We start from the raw sequence: 22923 nt of genomic DNA on the forward strand, positions 1-22923 counted from the left end.
AGTTTTCCTTCAAATGTCTTGGCTAATGAACGGTCTAGCTAGATATTTTACTAGTGGCAAAAAATAATTCCAAGCCACTGAATGAATACTAGACCAATTGTGTGGTGAAAATATCACTGTGAGGTTTTCTGGCTATATATTAAGACACTTCCCTTTCATTCAGCTTAGCCTCCAGCTCTGGAAAAACATCAAGGAAGACAGGCACCATTGACACAATCTCCCTGATCCCTAAAGAACTGCAACCCACTTTCCCACTGTGGTTGTGTAGCTGGGCAGGAGGAGAAACTGCATCTAACTGATCCTCCATGTTTTCTTTTTCTAGGGCCCTGTTGGAGGTTTGAATTGTGTGGAAAGAGAAGTTTCTTTTTAACAACACAATTCAATTTAGTTCACATTTATTGATTTACTATATGCCAAGAGTTCAGTCAAAATGGCTAAAAATATAAGATGACATTCCTCACCTCCTCAGGGAGCTCACTCTAGTCAGGAAGATAGAAAGGAAACAAATCAAAATATCCCAATGCAGTGGGTACAACAAACATATACAAATGCAGAGGTGGTAAAGAGGGGACATGTAATGAGTTCTCTTGAGGCTACAGGAAAGGTTTCATGGATTTGGGAAAGTGTGACCTGGGTTTCGGAGACTGAATAGGAGTTTATCTGGTAGAAAAAGCCTTCTTCTGTCAATTTCCCCCTTTTCCATTTGCATTAACTATGTTGGTGAACACCTTTCTCCTTAAAGACATTGTAAGCATTTGCACTCTTACACAATGCTTATGTGATTGTACACTTCCTTGTTAGCATTTAGTATTGTCACTATTTTTTAAATTTAGCCATCCTGAGAGATATATAGTGATATCACATTGTAGTTTTAAATTGCATTTCCCTGATGGCTAATGATGTTGAACATCTTTTTTATGTGCTCATTTTCCATCTGTGTATCCTCTTTGGTGAAATATCTGCTCATATCTTTTGCCCATTTTCTGATTGGTGGTTAGTTTTTATTTAAACTACTGAGTTTTGAAAGTTCTTTATGCATTCTAGATAGGAATCCTTTTTTAGATAGGTGGTTTGCAAATATTTTCTCCAAGTCTGTAGTTGGTCTTCTCATTCTCTTCATATGAGCTTTGCAAAGCAAAAGCTTTAAAGTTTGATGAGGTCCAATATATCAGTTCTTCCTTTTTTTTTTTGCCTAGCCCTAGATTCCAAAGATTTTCTCCTTTTTTCCCCCCTAAAAGTTTTATATTGTATCATTTTACATTTAAGTCCATGATCTATTTTGAGTTAATTTTGGTATAAGGTGTGAAGTTTAGGTGAAGGTTCATTTTTTTCATCCACATATGTCCAGTCGTTCCAGCATCATTTGTTGAAAATGTTACCTTTCCTCCATTGAATTGCATTTGCCCATCTGTCTGAAATCAGCTGAGCATATTTGTGTGGGCCTATTTTTGGGTCTTCTATTTTATTCCATTGATGTTATGTGTCTATACCTCCAACAATGCCATCCTGTATTAATTACTGTGACTATGTAGTAGCCATTAATATTGGGTAGGGTGATTCTTTCTACTTAATTCTATTTGTCATTGGTTTGGCTATTCTAGGGCCTATACCTTTCCATAGAAATTTTAGAATAAGCTTGCCTTAAGAAAAAAAAAAACTTTTCTTGGATTTTGACAGAGAGCACATTGAACTTATACATCAATTTTGGGGATAATTGACATCTTTGCTATGTTAACGTTCCAATACCATGAACACCATATTTTCTCCATTTATTTAGGTCTTCTTTGGTTTCTTCACCAGTTCTGTAGTTTTTAGCATACAGAACCTGTATATATTTTGCTAGTCCTCTGCCTATATATTACATTATCTTTAGAGCAATTATAAGTGCTATTTGACATTTATTTTTACCAATCGAATGAGTACAAATTATATCTCATTGTGATCTTGATTTGTAATTCCTTGATCACTGAGATATTAAATATATATTCATTAATTTATTGGCAAGATATATTTCCTATTGGATTACTCAGGGTTCTCTAGGGAAACCAAATCAACAAGAGATACCTGTCAATAGTATGTGATTATTATTATTATATTATTAATTTATTCCTCTCTCCTTCCCCGCCATTGTCTGCTCTCTGTGACCATTCACTGTGTGTTCTTCTGTGTCCACTTGCATTATCCCATAGCCCTGGGAAACTGTGTCTCTCTTTTTTTTAAAAGATTTATTTATTTATTTATTTCTCTCTCCCCACGCCCCCACCCCGGTTGTCTGTTCTCTGTGTCTATTTGCTGCATCTTCTTTGTCCGCTTCTGTTTTCAGTGGCACAGGAATCTGTGTTTCTTTTTGTTGCATCATCTTGTGTCAGCTCTCCGTGTGTGCGGCTGTACTTTCTTTGGCGCTGGGCGGCTCTCCTTACCGGGTGCCCTCCTTGTGCGTGGGGCTCCCCTACGAGGGGGACACCCCTGTGTGGCACGGCACTCCCTGCGCCCATCAGCACTGTGCATGCGCCAGCTCCACACAGGCCAAGGAGGCCCGGGGTTTGAACCGTGGGCCTCCCATGTGGTAGACGGGCACCCTAACCACTGGGCCAAGTCTGCCACCCCTGTGTCTCTTTTTTGTTGCATCATCTTCCTGTGTCAGCTCTCTGTGTGTGTGGCACCACTCCTGGGTGGGCTGAGCTTTTTTCATGCGGTGCTGCTCTCCTTTGCAGGGTGCACTCCTTGCATGTGGGGACCCCCACGTGGGTGCCCCTGCATGGTATGGCACTCCTTGCTTGGCAGCGGCACTTCGCGTGGGCCAGCTAACCAACTGGTCAGGAGGCCCTGGGGATCGAACCCTGGGCCCTCCATGTGGTAGACGGATGCTCTATCAGTTGAGCCACATCCACTTCCGAGTATGCGATTATGTAAGGGTCTCTCATGCAGCCGTGGGGATGCACAAGTCTAGGTTCCACAGGTAGGCAATGAAAGTCCAGTGAAAGTTCTTGATGAGTTCTGGGAGATGTTGGCTGTCCAAAGACAAGGTCGGAAATTCTATCTTAATGCTAGAATCACTTCCCCTTTTAAGGGATTCAATTAATTGGGTTAAGCATCACTCATTGCTGAAGGCAATCTCCTTGACTGATATAATTATAACCAGCTATCTAAGATTTACCGCTGCAGTAAAGTCCATAAGTGCCCTTGTATTACAGTTAGCCCAGTGCTTGCTTGACCAAACAACTGGGCACATTACCTGGCCGAATTGACACAATAGCCTAACCATCACAGTCCACCCCTTATCAATTTGGCAACCATACACATTGCCTTAAACCATATTTAGTATCTAAGTAAAAACATAACAGGCATGCATATTTATATTTCTGCCTAACAATGTTCAACTCTCTGGCATACAACCAGAAACGCATTAATTCCATATAGAATAGGGTGCAAATTCTTGGGTAAGGAGAAGAATTAGAAATGCCTTGCGAGCTACTGACCTCAGGGCATTCCCATGAATTTTCTTCTGGTGAGACAGGATTAATCTCTTCAGGCAAGGGTTGGAAGGCAGTTTCCTCAGGGCAGACTGGAGGCTTGGCAGTGCATGCTACAGTTTGGCTGGTACATGCCTCAGGGCTGGGAGGAGGTCCAGACTCCTTGGGGCAGGCCGGAGGCTGGGCTGGGCAGGCTTCAGTTTGGCTGGTATCCACCTCAGGGATGAAAGTTGTTTCAGACTCCCTGGGGCAGGCTGCAGGCTGGATGATACAAGGTTGACAAGGTGTGGTCTGGACAGAGCAGGCCATAGCAGGCTTATCTGGTAAAGTCTCAGCAGAATTCAGGGTTCCAATGTCTCCATCAATATCATCATCATCCCATATGTCTTCATCCCAATTCTCTGGATCCCACTCTTTTCCAATCAATGCCTTGACTTCAACTGCAGAAACCCTGTGGGGTTGAGATTTTAGTTTCCTTTGTAACTCTGCAACTCATACAATGAGAGTCTGAATTTGGTTCTCAGATATTTCGAGCCTGTGGTTACAGGAAACAAGGTTTTCTTTCAGAGATACAAAGAAGATTTTGTGTCATCTATTCGGTGTTTAAGTTTCAAATTTGAAGCCTTTAACTCATCTCTTTCTTTGGTAAAAGTATCCAGAGTATCTAGGAGGAGCCATCCAACATCATTATACTGTTTGACTCCACAAAACTCTGTTAAGGTATTGAAAACACTCTCACTCAGCTCCTTGCTTCTTACAAGCGTGGAAGTAGGGAATTCAGTGATATTTTGCTGATCTCAATTGCCAACTCACGCCATGGACTGTAGCAACCTCTTCGTTATTGGAAAGGGAGTCATCTAATTGGACCCTTGAGTCCAATTAGAGTAGAAGGACAATTGCAGAACTCCCAGAACCACCTCAGACATCCCATGTTTAAGACTCTGTTCCTCAAGAACCCCATTCCTGGTACCAAGCTCTATTAGTCAGGGTTCTCTAGGGAAAGAGAATCAACAAGAGATATCTGTCAATAGTATGCGATTCTATAAGAGTCTTTCTCTCAGTCATGGACATGCACAAGCCCAGGTTCTGCAGGCAGGCAATGAAAGTCCAGTGAAGGTTCTTGACAAGTTCTGGGAGATGTTGGCTGTCCAAAGATGAGCTGAGAAATTCTCTCTCAATGCTGGAATCACTTCCTCTTTTAAGGGATTCAACTGATTGGGTTAAGCGTCACTCATTGCTGAAGGCAATCTCCCTGATTGATATAATTATAACCAGCTATCTAAGATTTACCACTGCAGTAAAGTCCATAAATGCCTTTGTATTACAGTTAGCCCAGTGCTTGCTTGACTAAACAACTGGGCACAATTACCTGGCCAAGTTGACACAATAGCCTAACCATCACACCTATTCTCTGAAATGTCTGTTTATGAGTTATTATATATTCTTGATACTATTTTATTTTTAGCTTTTTATGTCATGCATATCTTCCCCCAGTTGTAACTTGACTTTTTATTTTCTTTAAGATGCCTTCTGATGATGAGTTTTAAAATTAAATGTTATTAAATTTATCAGTATTTTCATTTATAGTAAATTAATTATATATCTTACTTCAGGACTGTATGGAATTTATATGTCCAAGTTGAAATGACTTGCATAAGCTAATAAACAATACTTTTTATTAGAAATCAATTTTAAAATAGAAAATACTGGTTTCCTTATTCTTCTTCTAAATAAGCACAGAGAACTTGTTCCCATTCTAAGACCCTATCTACATTGTATCCAAACTATTAATTAAAAAGTAAAATAATATCCTCAGTAATTTTGTAAGAGAGAAAAAACTACTCTCCCTTTAAGTTGTTTCCCCATAAAAACTAAAAGAAATGGGTCTTGAAACTTCATCAGACTTCAGTTTGCCCTGGTTATATCCAAAAAACAAATTAATTTCTATACAGACTCCTTTCATTATTGTTTCAGAATTTTTTCAGTGTGGTAGAGTAAGGCTGCCTCCAAACTTGATCCTGGCTTTGTATTTGATTATTAAAGAAAGGAAATTTGGTGCCAAAAATGTAATATATAAACCTTGGATTGAGCTGTACTGTTCCGCTTCTGTGAGGATCTGAGTATTTCATTGGCAAATCCATTTTTCCCCATCTGGTGAAAGGATCTAGGTATTCCATGCATATTTATGTCTGGAAAAAATCAAGATCCTTTTTAGGGAAATATGACCTGGGAGGTGCAGAAAAACATATTAAATTGCCTACCTTAACTATAGGAGTTCAACTATTTTTTTTGAGGCAAAAAATACATTCAATTTACTTGTGAACCTTTCTGTATTTAGCTTTTCATTACACAGAATACATTTCCAATATTGTTTTATTGTCATTTTAATGTTAAAAAATACTAAACAGATATTTTCTGGGCTAGACACACACATACACTTCATGTCCTCCAGCCCTAATATTAGCACTCAGCAAGGTCAAGAGTTGTTTTGGAAGCCAAAATTAGAGGGTGAAGCAGTGTTACTAAAGGTACACAAATACTGGGAAACCTAAGATTTCTTAAAACACTGTAAGAAGACTCCTGTGGCTTGGCGCGGTTGAACGTGTTTGTTTTTGCCTGGTCAGCACAGAACCTCCCCTATATCAGGCAGCCTCCTCCTCTGTTGTGAAGACTTGGCCACTTGCTTCTCATGAGACATCACTGACAGTGTAGCCCTCTATGAAGGTACAGCTTTGGACAGTGCCACTCCAGCCACTGGGCATCTCTTTGGGGTACTTAGCCTGAGACCTAAGTCAACCATTAAAAAATTAATTACCAAAATAATTTTAAGGGGACTCTTATTGTCACATAGATGGTGCTATTCAAGAATTTAAATTTGAGGAAACTCTTGGGCCCTTTTTCAATTTTCATCTTCCACAGAACCTTCCTACTTTGGAAAAGATCTGTGTACCTTTCTTAGGTTAACTGACTTTTCTTTGATTTGGGAAGAATGTATTTCTCTTCCCCAGTCATTTCCTTTAGCGTAGACTTATCAGAGTATGAGGGCCACCTCATTGCTTTACGGAGATCTTTCCATCTCCATATCTGGCCCATACTGGTGTTGCTAGGACCTTTCTTGGAATGAACCTGCAGTTTAAACCTAAAGCTGGGTGGTTTTGCCAAGGCACTACTTTCTAGAATACACAGGCGGCTTGAGTTGCCAAGATGGTGTGAACCTGCCAGTATTTTTGCTAACTATTTCCAGAACACCGATTCTGCTGCCAACTGTTACCACAATTTTCTCCCAGTAAAAATGCATTTAAGGGAAGGGTTGTAAAAATATGGCTGCTTTAATGAGAACTTTATTGTATTCTTAGCACTAAGTTATCTGAAAAGCATTAAGTAGATTTACTCTAAAAAATTCAAATAGTAACTTGTTCTTTTCTGGTTTGTGCTTTGCAGAAGTGAAATTTTTCTGTAAAACTCCAGCTATTGCCGATATTGTAATCCTGGTGGATGGATCATGGAGTATTGGAAGATTCAACTTCAGACTGGTTCGACTTTTCTTGGAAAATCTGGTGACAGCCTTTAATGTGGGCTCTGAGAAGACACGCATTGGTACATATTCTATTATTAATAAGCAGCAGTCAGCTTTCAATGTAAAAGTGCTCAGTCTTCATAAAGTGACTTTCAGAACTACAGGAAAAACTGCACTGAGGTTCCCAAAAGCACATGCTTGGATTGATAAATATTTATTCCTACTGATTTTTGCTATGACCCTTTTATTTAATTAATTATTGGACAAATTTTAATTTTTTGAAAAGTCAAAGTCTCCTCTTCCTAATAATAATAATAAAACTTTTGAAGTTACAGTAACGGTAGCAGTTTTCTTGAAAAGAAATAGCTGAATCCAGTGAAATGAATGAGAAAAACTGGAAATCATTTTGTAGTACAAAATAACCTTTGCCAAAGATAAAAAGCAAAAAAAAGTTGTAAATCTTTCAGCAATATATTCACTTTATTATATAAAGTCTCATACCTTAACTTTTTAAAAAAAGAATTTTCTCCCTTTTTATAAAAAAATACATGCAACTCAAAATTTCCCATCTTCACCACTTTCATGTTTATAATTCAGTGGTGTTAATTACATTCACAATATTGTGCTGTCATCACCAATATCCACTACCCAAATATTTTCATCACCTCACATAGAAACTCTGCATCCATTAAGCAATAATTCCCTGTTCCCCTCACTCCTAGGCTCCTGGTAACCTATAATTTATTGTCTATATGAATTTGCTTATCTAAGTATTCATATAAGGTTAGATCCTATAATATTTGTCTTTTTGTGTTTGGCTAATTTCATTCAATATTCTGTCTTCAAGGTTCATCCATGTTGCAGCATGTATCAGAACTTCATTCTTTTTACAGCTGAATACTAATTCATTGTGTGTATATACCACATTTTGTTTATCCATTCATCTGTTGATGAGCACTTGGGTTGCTTTTACCTTTTGGCTGTTGTGAATAATGCTGCTAGGAACATAAGTGTGCAAATACCTGTTCAAGTCCCTGCTTTCAATTCTTTTATTTGTATACCTAGAAGTGGGGTTGCTGGATCATATGGTAATTCTATGTTCAACTTTCTGAGGAAGCACCAAACTCATTTTCACAGTGGCTGCACACATTTTACGATCCCACCAACAATGTGTAGAGTTCCAGTTTCTCTGCATCCTCACCAGCACTTTTTTTTTCAAAAAGCCACTTGGTTGTGTTAGGCATTGTGGTTTTGATTTGTATTTCCCTGATGACCAATGATATTGAACATCTTTTCATGTGTTTATTAGTAGCTCAACTTTTAAATGGTCATTAGGGAAAGTCATTTCCTTGGGGAATAAATAAATCTAGACCTTTTCTCTACAAGCACAATCAGTCTTTTTAATACCTAATTGAGTGCTCACTTGTAAATAACTACAAAATATGTATCCCTCCTACCTCAACAAATGTCCAAAGTAATTCCTTTGATTGATGTCAGGAATTCTTTTTGAAAGTACGTAGCCAGAAAAAAAAAATATTTAGCCAGAAAAAGAAAAAAGAAAGTATTTCAAAGTACATATACTTCGTCAGTCTAGTTTCTTGACTAGTCCACTAGATTTTTGAATAACCCATCACTTCTGGGTGGGCTTTCTTGTCTTTGTCTTCCAGGTCTTGCACAGTACAGTGGTGACCCCAGGATAGAATGGCACTTGAACGCCTTTAGCACAAAGGATGAGGTGATTGAAGCTGTCCGGAACCTACCATACAAGGGGGGAAACACGCTAACAGGTATGGTTTATTCCGTCTGTGTTCTTAACAACATATCTTGCTAAAAATAATTTTGTTACTTAATTTTGTTGCACTGTAATATACTTTTAAATAAAACTAGCACCTAAAATTCTTAGATATCTCTTTTCTCAAAATTCAGAATTGAGCATTAAAACCAAGCACTTTCTTGCATCTGTAATATGAGTATGGTGTCCCAGGAGGAGCTTGGTTGGGCTGGAAGAAATCAGGGCACTCCCTGAGGCTGACGACCTAGAGCAGCTGTCTTAGCCTTTGTCGGTTCATTTTCCTCTCTTTTGACCTTTTTCTTCTCCAGCCACTCTGTCATTTTAATGAAAACAAATTTCTATTTATTTTTCAAAGAAGGAGTTTTCTATTATTCTGCAATCATTAGTTATCATGAAAATGTCTGAGCATATTTGGCTCATTAGTATTTTTTTCTTTCTTTTTGGCCAGATAGGGGTTCGGGCTTCCCAGCACAGCTCTACCGGCTCCCTTGCTCTGAGGTGCACTGGCCCTCTTCAATGTCAGTCATCTGCCACCTCCGGCCAGGGCCTGCCATGGCCCCCCAGTAGACCCAGGCCACCGGGCCTGTTCCATGATCTAACCCCTAACCCCGCAGCCTCTTTCCTAAGAGCACTCTGGGGATCCGGCTACTCCATGGAGGCTGCAGCTGGGGATGTAGGGGGGACCTGGGGCATGGTCTCAGGCTGGGGGCCACTCTTCACGGAGATGGCCCTGATAGAGCCAGAAGAGGTGGGCCAGCTCTTTCTGGTGTCTGTTTCCCTCTGTACCATGGGTATCAGGGTGGCCTGACACCATGCTGGGGGCCAGAGGAATACCACTCACAGCTCCGTGAGAGGTGCTGAAGTTAAAGTCCCCAGGGCCAACCTGGGGTATGTGGTACCTGAGGAAACCATGAGCCCTGGCTTTCTCGATGGCTCGGGTCAAGTTTCTGTGTCCATTTGCTGTCTGTTCTTCTGTGTCTGCTTGTATTCTCATTAGGTGGCTCTGGGAACTATCCTAGGATCTTCCAGAGTGAGCGAGAGGTGATTACTTTCTTGTGCCACCTCAGCTCCCTGGTTTTGCTATGTCTCTTATTGTCTCTCCTCTGTGTCTCTTCTTGTTGCATCATCTTGCTGCATCAGCACAGGGTGGCACTCCTGCACAGGGTGGCTCCCCATGTGGGCCGGCACTGCACATGGGCCAGCTTGCCACATGGGCCGGCTTGCCTTCACCAGGAGACCTGGGTATCAAACCCTGGACTTCCTATATGGTAGAAGGGAGCCCAAATGCTTGAGCCACATCTACTTCCCCGTTTTTGTTCTTTATATCATCATAAACAAAGTTAAAATTTTAGTGATGATGTTCTAGAACAGTCATTTCTGTATGGGTATTCTTGCTTCATTCCAAATTATAAAGGCTTAGATTTTATTATATATATAAAATCTGTAATGTCTGTTGGACGTGAATTCAATGTTATTTATAAGTGCTAGTTTCTTTGATAATACAATATTAGATATTTGCATTACTTCTGTTCTTTTGAGTTTCAGTTTTCATCAAATCTATCATGGAAAAACTCACAAAAATGATGGTTTACATTTTATAAAAGCTCTTTTAGCTCAATAAGTTACCTATCTTGAGATTACATCTTACAGAATTGGAAGGGTTTTATTAAAGATGGATGACTTGTGTTTATTTTTCTTTATGCCCCCTCAGGTCTTGCCTTGAACTTCATTTTTGAAAACAGCTTTAAGCCAGAAGCGGGAGCAAGGAGTGGAGTTTCCAAAATTGGAATTTTAATCACAGATGGAAAATCCCAAGATGATATTATTCCACCATCCAGAAACCTTCGTGACTCTGGAGTTGAACTGTTTGCCATAGGTATGTGGAATTAATGGTCCTTCTCAACAATGGGCATAGACACACAACCTCTTTAAAAAGTATGTAATGTAAAGAACACTTCATTGAAAGCCAGGAGAACTGGGATCTTCCTGGTCCAGTACTGCCACCAACCAGCTATGGGATCTTCCTTACATTTAAAATGGAAGTGGTAGTAACTATATCATATCTCATAGTGTGAGTATCTGTAGGTGAGACACTGTACATAAAGTATGAAAAGTATAAAGCAGCAAGCAAAAGTTAGAGACCTGTTTCCTTACCTTTTAATTATTCAGAACTATCCCTTTAGAATCACTTTATAGCTGCCTAGTATAGCAGCTACCAGAGTCTCTGGTAGTTGAGAGAGAAACCAACTTACTATTTTCAAGGAATTGCTATCCTGCAGCTATTTAAAGAAAGCACAAAGTTCTAGATGTGTAGTTTTGTTTCTTTGAAATGAAACCCTTATAAGGCATCATTCCTGTATGAAAGGATATATGTAGCATACATTCAGGATATATGAAAAAATTTAGATGATGCAACTTTGCACTTGATTAGAAAGTTTGCATTTTCTTTGGCATTAGGAAGATCTACTGTTTAGTAGAATGCAATAAACTTTCTCAGTGGGAAAAAACCCTGATTCCCAAGCAACACAGAAACAAATCAAAATGTCACTGAAAACTTTTCAAATGACATTTAAAATTGGCTATTAATGGTCCATTTCATTGTGGTTTATCTTACTGTCCTATTGGTTATCAGTCTTTAGTACAATTAAAATGCATTTATCCCCTTTCATTTACTATGAATCTTCAATTTTTTTTTAGTGGAATGCTTTTATCAATAAAAACGAGACTTTGAAATACTTTATTATAATTTCGCTGCTTGATATTGACTATACCATTTTGTATCACATAATTCAATATCAATTTCATAAATATCCATAGTCTCTTATGCCTATTAGTATCTCAGAGACAACTAATTGCGGACAGAGGAAATAATACAATTGCTTTTGTTAATGTTCTCGTATGACAGGCAGAGGCAGTAGACATATTCTAGAAGGTGGCCATTACATAGTGTTGGCAGCAATCACCATTAAACTCATTTGGGCACTTCTTGGTTTTGGACATTCATGGGCACATTCTCTGTACATCTTGCTCCAGTGAATCCAGGTTCACTGGAAACTTCTTTCACCATAAAGAAGAAAATATATGAGATATTTGTTCTATCGGAAGAGAATAATTTCTATCATGTAATTAAGTGCCAATTACAGACATACCAGTTGTCAGTATAAAAAATTGTGGATGCCAGGTTCTGTTCAAGCTCCCCCACTCCCAAGCTTTGGTTTTGGTTAGTTGTTACCTTATTATTTTGTACACATGTGGGCGGAGAGTGTTATATCTTGAGATGTGATGGAGCTGGCTTATACCAATTCGCAAGAGCCATTGTGTGCACCCTCTTACCAAGTCCACATTCTGTGACCTCACATTGGTAGTTTGAAATTAGCCATAGTGGGTTATTTATATCACACTACAAATCAAAGCACAGGAACTTCTGTGAGCAATAAACTATATTTGTATGAGCAATGAACTAAATCTAACCATTGGCAGCTTTTAGGCCCAAAGATAAATGTCAAGCTGATCCTAGAATTTAATTCAAATCTGCTTGGTATTAATGTTTTTCACCCCAAAGTTTAATAGTATACTAGTACATCTCCAAGAGGTATCAATGAGAAAAAAAGATCTTCCAAGCCACTTCTAGATTTGGTACTCAAAATGTGCTTTATGGAAACTTTTATTCAAGAAGCATTTGATTATTTGCTGTGTGCCACGCATTGTGCTGGGTGCTGGATCCAGAAATAAGCAAGACAAAATCCTTATAAAACAAATCCTTCCAAATTCACAATAACCATTTCCTCTTTTTTCCATGCAGTTTACAATAGTCTAATTACTTTATTTGGCAAAGGAGAGATTTGGGGCTATCTTTCCTAGAATAGTTTTATGTGAATCCACATTTATTGTTAATTTTAACTGGATGCTGTGAAAAGCATCATTGCTCATTGCTTTAGCACACACTCAGTGTTATGTTGTTACTGTGGATGCAGATCAAAAGGCGCATTTTAGAAGGTATTGTGGAACTCCTTTGGGCAAGAAATGTAATGTTTTTGGCCTGAAGATGATTTAAACTAATATGTTAATTTATGTGTGTGCTTTTTAAAAAAAGACTAAGTTAAAAGAAAAAAAAATGAGTTTACTTAAGCATTTACTTCTTTTATAAGCCCCTGATATATTTTATTCTTGCTTAAGATCAATGGAGGAATTTATCATTTAGATGAGTATTTAGTAAGTTTTAGGGTAGAATTTAAGATATTAAAAGATGAGTTAATTGAAAACAGAATACATCTTTCAGCCCGGGCTATGTTCTTAATTTATGTATTTACTCTCCACTCTCTGGTCTTGTTAATAATGAATGGAGAAGTTTTGAGTTTTTTGGTTTTTTTAAAAAATTTATTTATTTTTATTTATTTATCCCCCCCACCTCCATTGTCTGCTCTCTGTGTCCATCCGCTGTGTGTTCTTCTGTGTCTGCTTGCATTCTTGTCAGCGGCACTGGGAACCTGTGTCCCTCTTTGTTACGTCATCTTGCTGCATCAGCTCTCTGTGTGTGCAGCGCAACTCCTGGGCAGGCTGCGCTTTGTTTGCACAGGGCAGCTCTCCTTGAGAGAGCGCACTCCTCTTGCATGGGGCTCCCCTACGCGGGGGACACCCCTGAGTGGCATGGCACTCCTTGACCTCATCAGCGCTGCGCGTGGGCCAGCTCATCACACGGGTCAGGAGACCCTGGGTTTGAATCCTGAACCTCCTATGTGGTAGGCAGACTTTCTATCAGTTGAGCCAAATCCACTTCCCTGGATGTTTTAAGAACAACTTTGAGAGAGAATTCATCCAGATGTGATTTGAACTGTTACGATCTTATAACTACATTTAAACATCGTTCATATAAAGCCTTTATTTGTTACTTATTATGTTGGAAGTTGGAAGAGAAATTAATCCACATAACCAGGCATCAAAGAAGTAATTCTTCCCTAGGTAATTGTTCTTCCTTGTTTTGGTAGTTCTTTTAACACCTTTAGGTGACTGAAATGACAGGGATTAACAAATAAATCCTCCTTGTTTATTTGGGAAGAGAACTCTAAACTCTGCACCTGTGTTCCCCATCCGTGTGCTTCCCCTTTTGTATCTCTCATTTCCCTGGTGAATACTTACTCATTTTATTGTCCTTCTTCTGAGAGGCAGTGGCACGTAATGGTTAAAAGCATAGGACTTTGGATAGACTGCTAGTGCAGAATCCCAGCTGTCAATTGCTAGCTCTGTATCCCTGAGCAAGTTAATTAGCCTCTCTTTGCTTTGGTTTTCTATAAAATGGGAGAAACAACAGTGCCAAACTCACAAGGTTGTTGTGTGACGTCAATATGTTAATATATGTAAAACACTTCCTGCAGTACTTGGAACATAAACACGCTGGAGTGTTAGTTCCCACTGCTGAGACTGGGCGTGCCTGAGGGCCAAGGCTTTTTCTATTTTACTTTATTCCCTGGTTTATTCGAAACACTCAGCATTGTGCTTGACCTGTAGTGGAATTCAATAAAGATTGTGAAAACCAAAGAGCTTCCCTGTTTGTATTAGCAAAATAGCAGTGGTTACAAGATGGGAAATTGAATAAATGAGTATATAAACAAATTTTTTCCCCAAACTTTTTCTTTGGATTAATACTGGAAACACACACAGACACATTCATTCATACACATATACACATATAAAAATAATATTTATTCTAGTATCTTAATTTAAGTGTACTTACTTGGTGGAAATTTAAACCTGAAGCGTTGGTAGTTTAGAACACTGGTGTTTAATTACTATTGCTTCTGCAATATTTATGCACAACAGAAATTAAATACATCATCATCTTCCTCTCGAGATGTACTGAACAGGGTCTACAGGATGGAGGAATAAAATATGGATTAAATGAACTTAATGGTATTCTACTACAAAACTATTGTGACTCTAGCAATTGAAGATATTGTATCATTGATATGGGGACAGTGGCCATGGTAGTTGCTAAGGGCAGGGAGAGGGAAGAAGAGATGTGATGTGGGGCATTTTTTGGGACTTGGAGTTGTCCTAAATGATATTGCAGGGACAGATGCAGGACATTATATATCCTGCCATAACCCACTGAATATACCTGGGGAGAATGTAAACTACAATGTAAACTATAATCCATGTGGTACAGCAGTGCTCCAAAATTTATTCACCAAATGCAATGAATGTGCCACAATGATGAAAGAGGTTGTTGATGTGGGAGGAGTGAGGTGGGGTGTAGGGTACATGGGAACTTCTTATATATATATTTTTTAAAGATTTATTTCTTTATTTCTCTTCCCTTCCCCGTCCCTCCGCCCCCGTTGTCTGTTCTCTGTGTCTATTTGCTGTGTCTTCTTTGTCTGCTTCTGTTGTTGTCAGCGGCACAGGAATCTGTGTTTCTTTTTGTTGCGTCATCTTGTTGTGTCAGCTCTCCATGTGTGTGGCACCGTTCCTGGGCAGGCTGCACTTTCTTTTGCCCTGGGCAGCTCTCCTTATGGGGCGCACTCCTTGCGTGTGAGTCTCCCCTACGCGGGGACACACCTGCGTGGCAGGGCACTCCTTGCACGCATCAGCACTGCCCATGGGCCAGCTGCACATGGGTCAAGGAGGCCCGGAGTTTGAACCACGGACCTCCCATGTGGTAGACGGATGCCCTAACCACTGGGCCAAGTCCGCTGCCTTATATTTTTTAATGTAATATTTTTGGGGTCTATGTATCTTTAAAAGAAAGGCAATTAAATAAATTTTTAAAAAGATGTACTGAACAAAATTAAGATCTAATCATTTAAAAGTGATCATTATCGTGACTTTTTAAAAATAATCCAACCTGACCCTTGCCTCTTTAAAGTAGCAGCAGATGCTTTGATTTGTAGTGGAGACTGACTGGCTCAGGTCAGGTCCACTAGAGTTGCTCTTTCAAACAAAGCATAAATGTCATGGGATCCTTTCTGTTGTCCCAATGCAAGGGGTGAAAAATGCAGATGTGAATGAACTGCAGGAGATCGCCTCAGAACCCGACAGCACTCATGTATACAATGTCGCCGAATTTGACCTGATGCATACTGTTGTGGAGAGCCTGACAAGGACCGTCTGCTCCAGAGTGGAAGAACAGGACAAAGAAATGAAAGGTAAAACCAAAAACAGGCAACAGTGGTTCTGTGGATGGTGATGTTACCCTATACAAAAGTCTGTTGTGGATTCTGAAAATTCTTGGTGTCTTCATGTTGGTTTTCTAAATAGAGTCCTTTATTTCCCCAAGTCCTGAATCATCAGAATAGAAAAGGGAGTATATTGGCAGGCTTTACGGAGAAGAGGGAGGGATATGTTACCCGTTTGATGATTTTCTCCATGTCATTTTATTTACAGCATCATGGTTTGTTATTTTTAATTAAGCTTTTAATTTTAAGGCAATTGTAAATTTATCTACAGTTGTAAAAAATAATATAGAGAGATACCATGTATCCTTACAAAGTTTTCCCACTGGTAACATCTCACAAAACTATAGAACAGTATCTCAGCCAAAATATGGGGATGGATACAGTCAAGATACAGACCATTTCCCTCACTCCTTCATGTTGCTCTTTTGTAAACACTCACATGTTCTTCCTATTCCCATTTTCTCCCTAATCCCTGGCAACCACTAACCTGTTCAACTCTTCTAAAAGTTTCTTTTTTTCATTTCAGTAATATTATGTAATTGGAATCATGCAGTATATAACCTTTTGAGATGGGCTTTATCTCCTCAGGGTGATTCCTTGGAGATGTATCCAAGTTGTTGTGTGTATCAACATTTTGTTCTTTTTTGTTACTGTGTGTCCATGGTATAGATGTAGCATCATCTGTTTAACCATTCACCCACTGAAGGGCATCTGTATTGTTTCCAGTTGTTGCCTATTACAAATGAAGCTGCAATGGGCATTTGTGTACAGGTTTTTGCATGAACATCACTTACCATTTCTCTGAGATGATGCCCTAGAAATGGAAGCCATCATGGAATTTTTTTTTTAGGAGGTCCTGGGCACTGAACCCAGGACCTTGTACATGTGAGGCAGCCACTCAACCACTGAACTACACCTGGTCTACACCATCATGGAATTTTTTTCCTTTAGGTACTTAGTCAGGAATTGAACCTGGGACCTCTTATGTGGGATGCTGGCGTTCAACCACTGAGCCACATCAGCTCTCCTGAGTTGATTTTTTCATCTGTTTGCTTGTTTTTTGTTTGTTTGTTTGTTTGTTTGCTTTTTTTTAGGAGGCACTGGGAACCAAACCCTGTACCTCCCATGTGGGAAGCAGGCACTCAAGTACTTGAGCCACATCCGCTCTCATCGTGGAATTTTAAGAATCCACTTGCTCCTCATGATGCCTTTTTCTCTCCAGATGGCTTGTGGCTTATAGGAATATGATCTGAGACTAGGGTATTATCCAGGTGACCTCCTTAAGAGTTTGGCTTTATTTCCTACCTCAGTTGTATCTAGGAGCACTAAATAGTTCTGTTTGACTATATATCCTTCTTTCTTCCATCATTCTCCTTTCCCTAGACCAGATCTTTTGAGACTGGGTTGGGCAGCCAAGCAATAAGATGCTGAACAAATTTCCCTGAGCTTCAGAGTGAGAATTCTTTAGAGCCCAGCTTTCCCCAGAGAAAACTTTGCATGTGATTGATGGTAATATATATCTGACCCAAATCTTTATAGAGTTATTTGCTTTAACATATCTATAATACACAAAAGTACTTAGTGTCTAGCTCTCAGAGAGCATTCAGTATTATGATAGCTCATTTTTCTTCTTTTTTCACTTTGAGATATTTCTATTTGTTGCATCACAGTTCTCATTATATAGGCTATGTGTAGTATGATGCTTAAAAACACAGGTTTTGGTGTTAAGATTGCAGCTCTGCTACTGATCGTGAAACCTTGGGCAAGGATGTTATTAACTTCACCATGTTTTGTTTTTTTCACATACAAAATGGAATAATAATAGTGACTATTGAGAATTAAATGACGTAATACTTCTCTAGAACTTTGAAGAGTGCCTTTAGATACGCTCACCCTCAATCAATGTTGGTTTATATTATAACAATATCTTTAACATAAGGAAGTTCCTTGAGGTCAGGAACTAAGTCTTATTTAATCTTTTATCTTCAGAACCTAACGTAGTTCCTGGTAGCTAATAGATATTTAAATGTTTGAGTGGATGAATGCAGGGATTGAATTAATTATATATATATGACAATTGTAGAAGCAACACAATATCAGTAATCATTTCTGAATAATGAAATTTCCTAGGTTCATAAGAAATAACTTAGGGAAAGAGGTTTATTTTATGTGTTTCTTTAATTTAGCCTCAGCTCTTGCCAGCATTGGGCCACCTACAGAGTTGATTACTTCTGAAGTCACTGCCAGGAGCTTTATGGTTAACTGGACTCATGCCCCAGGGGAAGTGGAAAACTACAGAGTCGTTTATTATCCTACCAGGGGTGGAAAACCGGAGGAGGTAATAAAGAGACCATATTTTCAATCCATTCTTTCCTTTCTCTTAAGGCTTCTAGAGTAGAGAGAACAAGACAGAAATCCTATATAAAAGACCTTATTCTGCTGCAAACATTTGTAACGATGTGATGGAAACATGGCCATGTGTCCATATTGTTCTCCTGTCTCTCTGGGCTATACTACTTACACCTCTTCCCACCCTTCCATCAAATACCCTCAAAACTAATCAGGGTCTTCATTTCTAACACAGCTCAATTTGCCATTTTGACATTAATGAGTTTGAAAGTAAGAAGTATCAGGCCAGGGTCACCTTTTGCTATTCATGCATCCTTTTTACTTTGGGAGTGGTTTGTTCCTTCAGCCAGAATGAAATCTGTGTGTTCCAAGTTATGGAGACTTATCATGTAGCTCTCTAGGGATTGCAGTTTCCTGGATGTTTGTGGAGAAGTCATAGTAAAGCCGTTGTAGCCAGCCTTTTTCACAGGTTGGCCGACACAGGAGAGAACGCCTATTGTCAGATGATTAGACCCCTCTCATTTCTTACCACTGATACAGAGCTGCACAGGGAATATGTTAGAAGGTGATAGAACACCTTCTTTTTGTTGCGCTAATCTCTGGTTAACCTCAGAATGTTTTACAATTTTATCCTGTATGTTTTACTTTTAAGTGTTGTAGAAGTAGATCATAGAATTTTTGATGCTCTGGACTAAAAAAAGAAATTCATAGTGCTTCCAAAGGTCCTACTTTTTTCATGACTAGTAAGTGTTTAAAATGATTTCCAAACCTCCATGGAAAAAGATCACATGTGTATATTTTTAATGGATGTAAATAGAATAATACTTAATTGGGGAATGAGATAATTTCCATTAGCTATGAATTAAGGGACTTTTGGATTCATTCTGTAAAAGGTACATCACTTCAGGGAGAATTGACACCATGGTGGAAAACAGGTTGTGGCACAAGTAAGAAAATATTTCATGAACTATTCTTGCTGGAGATAGTTTTGTTTCTTGATTTCAATTCTGCATGTGGGATATTCCATACTGTCATTTCTTGAACTCTTCTTTAAACAGGTGGTGGTGGATGGACGAGCATCTTCTACAGTGCTGAAAAACTTGATGTCCTTAACTGAATATCAGATAGCAGTCTTTGCAATATATGCCCAGACTGCTAGTGAAGGCCTCCGGGGAACCGAAACTACACGTATGCATTTAATTCTACCTAATTCTAACTCTGTACAACCTTGTCTAGAGGCCTTTCCTAAATTGGAATTCTACGGAGGTTGCACTGATAGACACATTGAAGCAAATACATAGGAAATAGTTACCTTGCTCTGTGTATACAGTTCCAGGCTACTGCAGGGGTTTTTCAGGTGCTACAAATGGAAAGGGATATTATAAAATTCTGGTATGTGTAGTAGAGAGCAGCCTCTATGGTGAAGGGTGTAAAATACATTAATTTATTTATTAAACAAGTAATTATCAGGTGGGCATGATAACATATATGATGCATGCATAACACACACATACACACATACACTCAGAGAAGCAGGGAAGAGATCATCTTAAAACCTCATGATCACCCACTCATTTAATCATGGGAACTGTTAATTGAGTTACTGCGATGTGCTAGGCACTGTACAAAAGAAAAACTCTGCCTCTGATAAAACTGTAACAATGCAAGCAACACTAATAACAGTAAACATTACTTGAATGCATGACATGAGCCAGTAATACGATAGTAGTAATATGATAATTGCTCTGTATACATTGTTGGGTGTATCCCTGGCAACAATCTGTGAGGCTGGTGTTAATACCCCAAATTTGCAGAAATATTTTAGACACAATCTCAATCCTCAACAATGCTTTAGTCTGGTAAGAAGGGATGTAAACTAAGGACATGCAAATGGATGAGTGCAATAAAGTGCTATAAGCACTCCAAAAAAAGTATATACAGGGAGCTGCAAGTTTAAGCAGACACCTTAATTTATGATATTCTGGTTAGAAAAGTAGGCAGAGCCAGATTACAGAGGGCTTCAGATTATATCTGGAAATTGTAATGTTTCATTCTTTTTCATTGGCAACCTTTAAGCCAGGAACTTGCAATTTATTCTCAATTCCTTCATCCCTGCTACATAAATCTGACCAGTCTTATTTCCAGTCCATTTTCCCATACCCTATTGCTACTGACTTAGTCATGATTTGACTGTCAGTGAGTATTTATTCATGCACATGTTTGTTCTTTCAGTCACCCATTCAGTCGTTTATTAAATGACCCAACAACCACTTTTTAAATGTCTGCTACCTACCACACTCTGTGCTTCATCATGGGCATAAAATGACAGTAGAATAGTCTACATGCCCTTAAATGGCTACCAGAGAAACGTGCCCATCACTGCCTGGGATATGAGGAAACTAGAAGATGTTCCTTTTCCCCAAGCATTCACTATGTCTACCCTCCAGAAGGGGCATACATGGTTTATGTGAGCAGATTTAAGAGTACAAATTAGCTGAAAAATAGCCATGTTCACTTTAGAGATACTAATATATAGATACCTTGAAATGCAAGCATGTTTATAAATGGCTGAACATTTTTAAAAATCTCCTCTTGCAGTTGCTTTACCTATAGCTTCTGACCTTGAACTTTATGATGTGACTGAGAACAGTCTTCGGGTCAAGTGGAATGCAGTGGCTGGGGCATCAGGTTACCTAATCCTCTATGCTCCTCTCACAGAGGGGCTGGCTGGGGATGAGAAAGAGGTAAGACTCCTACTGCCTACTAGAATCCTAGAATCCTTGGCTTCCTTAAAATATTTTCACTATAAAAATTTATTGTAGGGAAGCGGCTGTGGCTCAATCAGTTGGGCTCCTGTCTACCATATGGGAGGCCCTGGGTTCATGTCCCGGGGCCTCCTGTGAAGGCAGGCTCCTCTGCATGCTGAGGAGAGCTGCCGACCCAGGTGCCATGGTGTGCCACCAGCCCGCAAGCACCGCGGAGAGCCAACTCAGCAAGGTGATGCAACAAAAAGGGAGACAAGCAAAAATGCAGAACGCGTGGTGAATGGACACAGAGAGCGGACAGCAAGCAAGCCACAAGGGGAAGGGGGAATAAATAAATAAATACAGACACAGAAGAACACACAGCGAATGGACACAGACAGCAGACAGCACGTAAAAAGCTGCAGGGGGCGGGGATAAAAAAATTACTCTATAAAATTTAGAAAATTCAGAGAAGCAAAAAGGAAAAAATCACTTGTAGTGCTACCACCTAGAACACTTGGTTAACAGCTTTTTTAATGCTCTTTTTTTTTTAAGATTTATTTTATTTATTTATTCTCCCCCACTTGCCACTCATGTTCACTGTCCGCTCTCTGTGTCCATTTGCTGCGTGTTCTGTGTCTGCTTGTCTTCTCGTCTTCTCTTTATGAGGCACCAGGAACAAATCCTGGGACCTTCTGACATGGGAGAGAGGCACTCAATTGCTTGAGCCACTTCAGCTCCCTGGTTTCTCTCATTGTCTTTTCCTCTGTGTCTCTTTTTTTGTTGCATCATCTTCTTGCGTCAGCTTGCCGTGACCAGCTCTCTGTGCAGGCCAGCTCTCTTCACCAGGAGGCCCTGGGAACCAAACCCAGAAACCCCCATGTGGTAGACGGGAGCCCAATCATTTGAGCCGCATCCACTTTCCTTTTCAATGCATTTTTAACATTCAATTGGAGTTTTTACTCTACAAACTGTTGTATAGCTTTCTGTTTCACTTAGCTTATCCTGAATAACTTTCTATATGGTTAAATAATATTCTGTATACTTTAAAAATTTTTTTTAAGATTTATTTTATTTATTTCTCCCTCCCACCCCCCCATTCCCCCTGTTGTCTGCTTTCTGTGTCCATTTGCTGTGTGTTCTTTTGTGTCCACTTGTATTCTCATTAGCTGGCTCTGGGAACCAATCCCGGGAGTAGGAGAGAGGCGATTACTCTCTTGTGCCACCCCAACTCCCTATTCTGCTACGTCTTCATATTTTCTCTCCTCTGCGTCTCTTGTTGTGTCATCTTGCTGCACCAGCTCCCAGTGTTGGCCAGCACTCCTGCGCAGGTCGGCTTTCCCATGCTAGGCAGTGTTCTCAGGCAGGGCAGCATACCTGCGCAGGGCCGCATTCTGGCATGGGCTGGCACCATGTGGGCCAGCTTGCCTTCACCAGGAGGCCCTGGGCATTGAAGCCTGGACCTCCTATGTGGTAGATGGGAGCCCAATTGGTTGAGTCACATTTGTTTCCCTGTACTTATTTTTAATGTCCACATAGTATTCCATTGTTGGTTTGTACCATGACATGTTTAGTTAATCCTATGTTATTAGGCATGTAGATAGTTTGCTGTATAAATAATGCTTTCATGAACATTCCTGAACATATATCTTTGCATGGTTGTCTGATTATTTCTTAGGATAAATTCCTAGAAATGGAGTTTTTCTTCAAGGGCTATGCAAATTATTATTTATATTAGGTGTTACCATATGGCTCTAGAAAATTTTATATAATTGCTATATACAGTTCATGATTGACTTTTCCCCCAAAATACATCAAATTAATTTTTTTTTACTTACTTGAGAGGCAGACAAATGTACCTCATAGATTTGAATTC

The 22923-nt window shown here is 39.4% G+C and overlaps 1 protein-coding gene across 3 annotated transcripts in view; it reads left to right on the top strand.

Annotated features, from left to right (window-relative positions):
- The window catches only part of COL14A1 (collagen type XIV alpha 1 chain), a 202674-nt gene that overhangs the window by 43062 nt on the left and 136689 nt on the right, over positions 1 to 22923 (top strand). For all 3 annotated transcript variants that reach the window (XM_004480742.5, XM_004480745.5, XM_004480744.5), the window contains exons 6-12: positions 6915 to 7070; positions 8658 to 8777; positions 10494 to 10658; positions 15763 to 15924; positions 18141 to 18292; positions 19362 to 19491; positions 20902 to 21047. In XM_004480742.5, coding sequence (XP_004480799.1) covers positions 6915 to 7070; positions 8658 to 8777; positions 10494 to 10658; positions 15763 to 15924; positions 18141 to 18292; positions 19362 to 19491; positions 20902 to 21047 — 1031 coding nt within the window. The remainder of the gene's footprint in view (positions 1 to 6914; positions 7071 to 8657; positions 8778 to 10493; positions 10659 to 15762; positions 15925 to 18140; positions 18293 to 19361; positions 19492 to 20901; positions 21048 to 22923) is intronic.

The sequence above is a fragment of the Dasypus novemcinctus genome, chromosome 14 (assembly GCF_030445035.2).
Source record: "Dasypus novemcinctus isolate mDasNov1 chromosome 14, mDasNov1.1.hap2, whole genome shotgun sequence".
Classification (NCBI taxonomy): domain Eukaryota; kingdom Metazoa; phylum Chordata; class Mammalia; order Cingulata; family Dasypodidae; genus Dasypus; species Dasypus novemcinctus.